At 34.8% G+C, this 11,153-nt stretch overlaps 1 protein-coding gene across 1 annotated transcript in view; it reads right to left on the reverse strand.

The window, feature by feature from the left end:
- Nucleotides 1–1,837: 1,837 nt before the first annotated feature.
- LOC124364227 (conserved oligomeric Golgi complex subunit 5) overlaps nt 1,838–11,153 on the reverse strand; it is a 23,262-nt gene continuing 13,946 nt past the window's right edge. Inside the window, exons 9-16 of the mRNA XM_046819549.1 lie at nt 10,008–10,125; nt 8,088–8,228; nt 7,275–7,408; nt 6,412–6,658; nt 5,589–5,702; nt 4,275–4,383; nt 2,385–2,588; nt 1,838–2,097 (exon numbers count right to left, since the gene is read on the reverse strand). Of these exons, the coding sequence (XP_046675505.1) occupies nt 1,888–2,097; nt 2,385–2,588; nt 4,275–4,383; nt 5,589–5,702; nt 6,412–6,658; nt 7,275–7,408; nt 8,088–8,228; nt 10,008–10,125 (1,277 nt within the window). The 3' untranslated portion in view covers nt 1,838–1,887. The remainder of the gene's footprint in view (nt 2,098–2,384; nt 2,589–4,274; nt 4,384–5,588; nt 5,703–6,411; nt 6,659–7,274; nt 7,409–8,087; nt 8,229–10,007; nt 10,126–11,153) is intronic.

Raw genomic sequence — 11,153 nt, forward strand, 5'->3', positions numbered from 1 at the left:
TGAAAAGAATAAATAAAAACTGCCTTACATAGATATGAACTAACTGGAAATAATGATGACAAAATAGCAATGACAGAAAAAAAAGAAAACCTACGACCTTAAACTCCGAAATCTCAAACGAAGCATAACAGCAGAATATATTAATCATAATATATTAATCCCAATTTAATTAATTTGGGAATATATTAATCCCAAAACTCATGAATGGCAAGAAAGATGGAATATGGCAAAGACAGGAGACTGGACACGATCACTTATCCCAGAATTGTGAACATCGGTAGAGCGGAGGGTGAATTTTCTTCTATCTCAGTTTCTCAGTGGCCATGGCTGCTTTCGCAAGTTTTAGAGGTGAAGGAGCAGCACCGCAGTCTGCAAGTACTGTGATGAGGAGCAGGAGACTGCAGAACACACAATCTTAGTTTGCTGCAGATGGATGGCAGAGAGAACTGAGATAGAAGCAGCAGTAGGTCAACAGCTAACTGCAAGGAACATTGTGGCTGTAATGCTTAAGGATGATAACATCTCGAAGGAAATATCCTCAGTGATACAAAATCATTAAAACGAAGATGGAGGAGCAGTTGGTAACAAATAGTGTAATACAAAACTGGTAGTTCCTGGAGTAGTAGGGGGAGAGTTTGAGTACTTTTTAGTGGAGTCACCACTGTCTATTTGGAACCATGTGAGAGCACATAAAGTTATACAATGGCAACCAAAGTGAATCTGAGGGATTTCATCCTCTGCCTTCAGAAAAAAAGTTCTTGCAGGGTTTACTTGTGCACAGTTGTTGTATGTTACAACTGATTGTTTCATGTATACAACAAAACCAACTCCATGTATGGTTTCTTGTGCTGTATAATTGCTATTGTTACATGTTGCTGGTTACAGTACTAAACAAAGCATCTTGAACACTCCAGTTTTTGGAGTTTTAACTCCACCATGTTATTTCACTGCGCCAAGTCAAAACACACGCTGTACGATGCACACCATTCAGACATGTTCTGTTATTATTTAGTTATTTATTTCTTCACCTTATAATACAGGTATAATTTTAACATAATAACTCCTTGTGCTCAAGGCACAACTAGGGCCTATTAACAAGGTAAGACACCTTAGGGGAGGTGATGACCTGTGAGTAACTCAAGATAACTCGGTATAGAGCTGTAGTGAAAGAGTTAATAACAATCTAAAGGGTTTTGGTGAAAATTACACCTAATTTTCTAACAGCTGTTTGAATTAATGTCATTTTATGTTCTGTGTGTGTCTTCTATGTTTATTTGTAGACGTTTATTTAGTCTACAGTATTGTTCTTCTTTACGTAGTGTAGTTTTGCTCAATAAAATCTAGTTTTGTTCTGTAAAGGTTTATTACAAGGGTCCAATCACTTTGTGAAGTCTGTTACTCTGAAGCATTCTGTACTTTTACAGCTTCAAATGATTGTTTATATTGCTTTGAAGTTCTTATTTGCTAGAGCCACAGGAATTGCTTCATCCAATTGTGATTGTACCTTGTTAGATTTGTTATTTATTTGGGCTGTTATTGTTCATTTCCCCTTGCTTCCTTGTTGTTAGTACAATGCACTGTATGTTTTTATCGAATTATATCATGATCATCAGTGATAATTGTCATTGACAAATTCAAGGCCAATCTGTTTTCTGTTTTTATTCTTCTGCTAAGAATAAGTAAATCAAGAATCATTCCCATATTATATACCCATTAAATTTAATTGGTAATCGCTTAAATCTAAGTACCAAAATATACTTTCAACCTAATTACTTGTAGAAAACATTATAAAGCCTTGAACAGGTATGCTTGTACTTTTTTCAGGAAAGAACTGAACTACCATGAATGATAAATATATTTTATATATTATATAAAAAGTATAACAGTTTATGAAGAAGATTGATTTGATATATACTGCAAGCCCTGCTCCAGAATAGACATCATGACTGGGTAGACAGGATGGAAGGACGCCTTATTCTGGCTGCGCACAATCTGCTGGTATTTTTGTAAAGCTCCGTTGAGTAGCTCCAGTCTCTCCTTCTCGCTCTTGTGCTGGTCGAGCCACTTAGACAGCCTGGCCACCGACCAGTTAGCACTCTGTAACAGAACAGACATCATGACTAGGTTGACAGGGTGGAAGGACGCCTTATTCTGGCTGCGCACAATCTGCTGGTATTTCTGTAAAGCTCCGTTGAGTAGCTCCAGTCTCTCCATCTCGCTAAAACATTAAAATCTTTGTTATGTTGAAAGAATCTAGTAAACTGATACAATAATTTTAATAAGTTATGGGACATATCTGGAAATATTACAAAAAACTGATATACAATTTGAGTTTTTTAAATTTAAGATTTTAATGTGACGACAGAAGTCAACAATGAACAAACCTGATGTGGAGAAGGAAGCTCTGGCGGTGCTCTGCTGAAGAGAGACATGAGAGCAAGACTGTGAGGTACGAGGTCTCCCAGCAATTCACAGTCAGCCAGGTGCTGAGGCTCTGCCTCTACCAGGGGTCGGAACGACCTCAGGAGGCGATACACTCGACCCAGCTCTGACAACTGCTTACACAGTGGGGCCAACGCCACCTCTATCTGTGACACAATACGAACATTTACAACATGAAACATACTTCAAGTTCATTCCTGACATCGCAGAGTCATTCACCTTTTGGGTCATTTTTGTTGTTTTTCAGCGTAACATTGGGAAAATATATTAACATATTTAATTATGTATTTGGTAATGTGTCCATTAGTGATAAAAAAAGCAATCAGGGATGAGCTTTGAATTCAATCATTGAACTAAAACTTAAGTATTTGGGTTGAGCTAAAATGCCTTCTTAGAGCTCGACATATTCAAATCATCTATTTCATGTCAAAAAAAGTGTAAGAAACAACTAAATCTCAAATACGTTTTTATAAAAGAATGGATCAATTTCGATTTCAATTAATAATTTTATTTCTTGATCATCAATGTAATTGAATGGAATAATATTAGCCTTATTAATGCAAATTTGAATTAATGCAGCCATACAATTGTTTATAAACAAATTATAGGACTTATGTGGGGTAGTACCCAAGGGGTAGTACGCCTGAAATAACTCTGCTGTGGGCGGAGCTTGCGCAGTTCTGCTGCCAGATGTCGGTAGTGCAACTCGTCACCATTTCAGTTTGAAATTTTGTTTCCTGCTCAGTAAAAATGCTGTTCAAACTGTTTTAATATTGAACACAGGCTACAAAGAGGCTAATATGGGAAAAACTCAAGTGTACGAGTGGTTTTCTCGGTTTAAAAATGTCCATTTATGACAAGCCTTGTTCCGGACATCCATCAACTGCCCAAAACAAATGAAAATGTTCCAAAAATTGGAGAAACTGTGCTTTTAGAGCATTGACAGACCATTGATTAAATGTTATAGATTAGTAGGTTATCTTCGAGCTTGGTTCCGCACATTTTATCTGAAGATTTGGGAACGAGAAGGGTCTCTGCTATGTATGTATTCACAGCTGCACACTGTTCGCTTAAACTTGACACAAAACAACAGCGAAAACTGTCATTACAGGAGAACAAAACAAGCCAGGTCAACGAGCCAGGCGGCACTGAAATGGTGATTAGTTGCCTTACTGACACCTGGTGGCAGAAGTTTGTACTGCACAAGCCCTGTCTCAAATCAAATCACTTTATTCCACTTACTTAGTACATACAAGAAAATAACAGCGAATACAATTTTCCATACGAATAAAGTTAGCAAGACTACAGCAAGTTTTCTGGGAACTTTTGGGTAACCCCTTGTATGATCTTAGTGGTTATGTACAAAAATCCAAAATATAACTATTTTGGTTCCTAACATCAGTTTACAAATCAATTGTTATAGGTTATGATTCTTGAAAAAAAGTTGGAACCAGAGAATGTTCATGAAATGTCAGTTTCTTGTCCTGACTGATTATTATCCAAGTTCAATTACTCCTTTGATTATGCCTCTACCAAATGTTTCTCATTGGAGACAAATTTTAAAATTCCAATTAATAAAATTAACTATTTATTATTTGATTATAGTTTCTGTTGTACCATAATTACTAGTTTGGCAGTACAAGCCCATTCTTTCTCTTCTATCTCCTTAATTATTAACTTATAGTTGTATTATAAACCCTGAAAATGTGTCCAAGGTCTTATTTCATGAGCCCAGAAGAGGTACGAGAACAAAAAACCTAAATTTCATACATCCCCTACTTTAAGTGCAAGTATTTTACCCATTTTTTTAAGAGAAAAAAAATTGCCCTCACCTGCTTCATGTCGTTTACCAGTCGGAGACGGCCTGAAGGACTGATGGGTCGCACCAGACTCACGTGACGTAGGAACAGTTCGAGACACTGAGAAGCTAGTTCTTGCTGGCTAAAACAACATTTCTAACTTAATGTCTATTATTTATGATGTATCATACAATGCATGATTAAAAAGTGAATGTGGTTTTGCACTCTGATGCCAAAATATTGTGACAGTCACCAAAAAAGTAGTGAATTACTGTGTTATAGAGTCAAATAGTATTACATGAAAAATGTGGTAAGCACTTAGAGTGCTGGCCCTACAATATGTGATCATCCATAGATTGCTGACCGTTTTGAGTTTTCCAAATAATCATAACTAACTCAGAAATTACTTGAGGTATAAAAAATATACTTACAATGCTAAAATAGTTGTGTCTTCTTCATTATTGTGACATAAAAAAATATTTTTTTTATTATTATTACAAAATAACTTCACATCACTTTTGAAAAAATATTCAACAACAAAGTTTTTTACACAAAGAAAGCAAACCATTACTTTTAATACCACTTCAACCATTCTAGTCTTGTAATATTTTTTAAATGTTTATTTACACAGAAAAAAGTATAATGACATACAAGTACAATTTTATTCAAGTTGGAAATTTTTTGTCAACCCATGACAACGCCACCCTGAGCGGGTATCTTGACAGATGAAAACAAACAAATAATACAAACCACCAGCTGTTGCTTTGTAATATAGCACAGGTTTTAATGGCGGTTGCAGAGTAAGCGCAGTCCATAAAATTAGCCTACGTTATATGCTAAAATTAATAACATAAATTCTGTAAAATGATGCAATCCGCATTCTTCTGGAGTTTTGGTTTTTCGTGAAATTACGGGATCTTCACTCAGAGTGCTAAGAGGCACTTTTTAGAGGATTCAGTACGTCCCGAACTAAAACTGGACTTTATGAAGCAACCAAGCTATTCCACATTCTTTGGCATCATTTACTTAACCAGATAACAAAGGAAGCTTCACTACAGCTTTGGATGTCCTTCCAATGACAACTCAAGGTGATTTTCTACCTTTCCTAGATAATCTTGAACTTATCAGAACATTGTGCTACAACGTTGTAACCATACAAGTGCTCTGTAGATAAAAATCAAACAGTGCAGACTATTTTGTCCTGTTTTCACTTTCCGTTCCTATCATAAAACCATGAAAATTCTACAACTTTTTCAAATAGTTAGGTAATACATTTTCCCACTGCAAGTCCGAATCTACAAGCAGAACAATAAATGACTGACTGAAGGAAGACTCAATAAGATTTACCTTTCAAGCACAATCTGGTGGTGTTGGAACGGACTCAAGTAGGTCGACACTACTCTCTGGACGAATGATTGCAACTCTCGCATGTACAGTGAAGACCCCTGGCTACTTTCTTCCCTGAAAACATGCCCATTATGATTTATGATCTTACTTTTGGAATTTAGAACAAATTTTGTTGATTTGTAAATACATGTTGAGAAACAAACAACAATGTACAATTTGTTTCCAACTGGTGATTGGACCAAAATTATTTCAATCTATTGGTTACAACGCTTACAGATTAAATTTTGTGAGAACTATTCATACTTTGTAAAAATTATTATAGCATTTCATAGCTTGTACCCTCCTTAATGGTCAAAAATCAAAACCATCTTGATTATATTTCAACCGATAAAGCTTTTTTTAGACTATTGTGCCTCTTTCTGGGCACCTCTTTTCCAACTTTAAATTTTATGCACATAGTCCCGTGGTTGTAAAATTTCCGACAACTCTCATTGCAATTACAATTTTGATATAGGCTTTGAATTTACGTTTTTGTTTCAATATCTACTTTTGGAATTCTGAATGATAGATGGACTTGCCAATATGTAATTAAGTATGTGTAGATCTCCCCAAGAATACTACCAAAGAGAAGACAAAGAAAATTCTGAAGAAGAAGTTTGGCATTTAGTAAATACTAAAATATTTGTTTTGTTTAAATTTACGCATTTGAATTTTAAAACTGGAATACATCTTAAGTAATAATAGTTTTGAAAGTCCTATTATAGTTGACAATCATAGTACTAAACAATTAACTGGATAGTAAATTAAAAACGTATGGGCGTACTTATTAAAGTCCTCCTGGTGTATGGTGAGGATGATAGCCTCGATGGAGTCTTGGATCGAGGCCACCAGGGGCGCCAGTATCTGGCGCGTTAAACTGTCAGCGTTTGCCAGTGACTTGTTCAGTTCACCCGTGGAGCTTGCGGGGAGGCTGGACGCCATGTTAGTCACCACGCGGCGCACCTGGTTCATCAGGTAGTAGACAATGTTGGCAACACTGACATTCAGCATCTGCCCGGCAGTTGGAGGCTCTGCAATCACAATTCACTAGTGATTAGTCTTGTAATCTGAAACCAGGTATTTCACTGATTATTAGAAAAGAATTGTTGGAGTGATATCCACGAGAAACTAGACCTATTCCTATTAACTGATATTCCCTTACTCCATTATCACGAAATTTGCCACTCCCGAACATCCATTAAATCACACAAATGCGACATTGGTTTTTGCTGTACTCGGTTTAGTTTATGCTGTGTACAAACCAGATGGAAGATATAATTTAATTGGTGATCAAAATGAAAAATCGTAATTTGATTGAGTGCTCAAAACCTATTTCACATTATTCAAATTTTGGCTGAGAATTACAGAGACGCTGGAAAAATTTCATTTTCTGTCTGTCCACACGATATCTTGAGAATGAACCAACCTATAGATTGAACTTGTAGATATATTTGTGTAAATACAGGACTGTAATTAAACCAGCTGAGTGGTTCAAACCCATAACAATATATATTCCCTAGTCACACTAATGACTCTTTATCAAGAGAATTTGTATTTATAAGATTACATTAATTTTATACATAATTTATCTCAAACAGGATTCTGTAAGGTATAGAAAACGAAATATAGCTATAGGCAAGGACTGACCTATGACCTGAGTAGCTTCTCCGCCTACGGACAACATCTGCTCTCCCTTGAGATAGAAGAGTTGTATCGCTTTCCCGATGTTGCGGGCCACAGTCAGACTCAGAGCGTCCTCCACTAGCGACACACTCAGCTCACTTTGTAACACACAATTTCATGTAAAAAAAGTTAAAAACACAAATGCACAAGTTACAGGAGTTACACAAATTACTCAAACTGCTTCAGTATCATTTTTTTTCTTTCACAAAGCAAAACAATTCAACAAAGTATTATTTAAAAATAAAAGTTATAAGAATCTATAATACGTACAAGCCAATACACTTTATTATTTAAAACTTGATGAAGTATTACAGCATTTCATCAGTAAAAAAAGATACCAAATTTGAAAATTTCAGTCGAAAAACAAATTTAAGTATGAACAATAATAAATCATAACGTACAGATCAACCAATCAAAACTTTCATACAAAAAAAGGATATCTTATCTGCAAATAATAATAATAAACCTTGTTACAGATTTTAGACTCACATGAAAAAATTTAGTAATTTATTTATTTAAGTTTATTAGTGCTTTGCTTATGTCTGTCACCCAAAGACTTTGATTGCAAACATTTACAAGACAGGGTGAAAAAAACACTACAACACACTAGAAGAGTACACTAGAACCAATTAATTCATAGTAATTCAAAGAAAAATAATTTCTCTTTTTATTGTTGGCGTCCGCAACTTAAGTTCTACGTTACAAAATGAAAGCCAACCAAAGACTGCATCGTTTTAAAATTATTGCTATTACTTTATCAGTCACTGAAACACTCACTTAGTGATGGTGCGAATGAGGATGTCCACCTGCTCCGTAGTGGGAGGAGACTCCGAGCTGAACATGCCGTGGACAGAATCCAGCAGCCTAGCTATAGACCTTGACAGGTATGCTGTCTCAAACTGGTGGCCACAGTCTCCCCTAGAACATCACCAGTTTGTTTTACTCAAAATAAATATTATGTGTTAAACTATTCTTATTTATGGAGAAAGGATGATTCATACAAAATGTTGTCTGTATATGTGCCGGGGCAAGATACATTCCCATTTTTGTTAAATAATATCAATATCAAAGAATACAAGAACATAAATAAATTACAGTAGAATTCACAATTCATTATTTGTACACACCATTTCTTTGTAAAAAAAAATTGCTGCCAGGAAAAATTCTACTTAATAACCCTTTCCCATACAAGAGGCCGAAATTGATTCACTGGCCAAACACTGCCTCCTATATAAGTGGTCAGAATTGGCGTAGTTTCATAACAATGCAATATGTTATTTCTTGGCAAGTGCTGTGCTCTAGATGTGATAATGGGAAACTATTTTGACTAGTTGGTAGTTACAGAACATTTCCCTGTTCTTTATTTATTTTTCTCTTGTCTGTTTACATTTCTGCACGTGGTTATTTGTCGTTATATTTTAGTATCGTTGTGAACATAGAGAGTTCTAGTCGTAACGTTTGATGCAGTGAAATAAATTGTGAATTATGCAGCTTTAACATAGGTCAATGTTATAAGTATACTGTTTTAAATGATTCTACTTTGTATTTTTGCAACTTTAACTTAAAAAAAATAGTAGAGTTACTTCACAAATGGACACAAAAAACTAAACATATTTTACTAATTACCTTTAAAAGTTTCATTTTGGCACTTTAGGCAGTGTTAGTTTTGAAGACACGTTTATAATCTTTAAAACTATACCATAACATATCATAACATATTTTAGTTTAAACAACGACTTTTGTATAAAGTAAAAAGTTAACCACTATATTTTTTGCTTGGGCGGCTGGATAAATAGATCTTGCTACTGACGCATTGGCACTTCTTAATGCGTATGGGAGAGGGTTAATAAACAAGATAGGAGTATGTCACACCAATGGTCGCTGAAGTTGCATGCAAAATTTAAAGTCTATAGCTCATTTCATGCTCAAGGTGTATTGCGGACAGACAAACATCATACAGAAATAACATTTTTACATCTCTATGGCAAACACAAGAAAAATTGTGTCAGCTTACTGATTGATAGACTTCAATGATGCTCAGCCAAATTCCATGGTTGGACATGCGCCATCATAGATATTATTTTTATTTATGGAGAAATGGAGTTTCTTACAAAAGTCTACAAATGTTATGCGACAAGATACATTCACATTTTTGTTCACGAGTTAGGCTTCATAGCAGTGGTTAAAAAAGTTCTGGAGGAGTAGGGGGGGAGGTTAATAGTATATACAAGAATATACTGAAATCAAATCTTGTCTCCAACTTTTGTCATTGACCTTGCACTGCATTAGTTTTTCTATTTACTGTATGAATAAGCTATGAGTTTTAAAAGTCACATGTGAAAATGTCACTTGAAGTCAGTTGTCATACTGAACTTGTTTGCACTTATATTTATTCTGCTATTTTCTCGTTGCATTCATGGTTACCATATAAGACCAATGTAAAATTATTTGCTAACGCTCAGCCAAATCAAACAGAGTGAAATGCCCATCATCAAACTCATTCTTCATATGGAAATGAAGATTCACGCTAAATTTAGTTTTTTAGATGTTCATGTAGAAGGGCAGAAATTAAATTTTTCCAGCATCACGGGTGATAGGCTATGCTAAACTGCAGTTAATAATAAAGTAAAACATTCACACATCATTGTCCTGATACCCCTGGAATTAAAACATTCAAACCAATATGAATATACTCACGTGTTCGGGAATAGGTTGGAAGTGATGGGATCTGCCTGAAGTCTCTTATGAAGGTCTAAGTGTAGCCTTAACAATTTCGGATACTCCCCTTCTAATGCTTGTTTTACAAATGACGAACCTAAAGATAACCAACAATATTAGTGATAAAGAACTTACAAGGTTACAAGTTAATGTTCTTATAATTTGTAGAATAATCAATAATCAAGTTATGAATTTAATTACTATCGTCTCAGTTTTCCAGTTAACAGTGTGTCAAAAGACAGTTAATGCAATTAAAATCTTGAAATATTTTGGCCTTACTGTGTAGAGCATTCTTAGTCAATAGATGTTAAACTGAAACTACCGATTAATCACAACTGCGCAATAGCTGACTTTAAAAAGGAACAGGTTATGAACTAGAATACAGAGAAAAGGATATTACAAAAGACATCACAGAAGAATGACTACACTAGAATAAAGATCAAAGAAAGTATTAAAAAGTTAGATTTCTGAGTGCACTGCAGTTAGATTTAAATAACAGGAATATCCAAAACTGGCATGAACGATGTCGAAGGAACAAATAAAACATTTTCAGAATATTAAAAAAAGATGTAATTTTAAAACGGTATAAAACCCGCTAAAACACAGTAGTGGTTGAGATCAGTAAAGAATACCATTCCACTGTGTATGCCTGGAGTCTACAAAATTCCATGTAGATATAGCTAAATTGGGGGAACAAAATATTTAATGTCTACATGAGTTAGAGTAATGAACACATATGAAGCACATCAAACATTACGATACCAAAGAATCAAACACAGCGAAACATGTATTACAAAATCAACATGCAATAGAAAATTATGAAACTTGCGTACTTTTAAGAATGTCATACTGTAATCCAAGAATAATAAGAGAAACCTTAGAAATATTAAGAAAGAAAATAAATTCAACAAAGCAGGTAGCATCAAATTGTTGAAAAACGGGCAGCCTATGAATGATAGAGAAACCGTATTGATAACTGTTTTGTCATAATGGTCCACCACATTCAAATCACCTGTTACGTAGGCATATTTTATTGGCAGTTTCAGTTTAAAATCCTTTGACTGAAAATGGCTCTTCACAGTAAGGCCAAAATATTACAAGAATTAAATAAATTCTAACAATGTT

The sequence above is a fragment of the Homalodisca vitripennis genome, chromosome 6 (genome assembly GCF_021130785.1).
Source record: "Homalodisca vitripennis isolate AUS2020 chromosome 6, UT_GWSS_2.1, whole genome shotgun sequence".
Classification (NCBI taxonomy): domain Eukaryota; kingdom Metazoa; phylum Arthropoda; class Insecta; order Hemiptera; family Cicadellidae; genus Homalodisca; species Homalodisca vitripennis.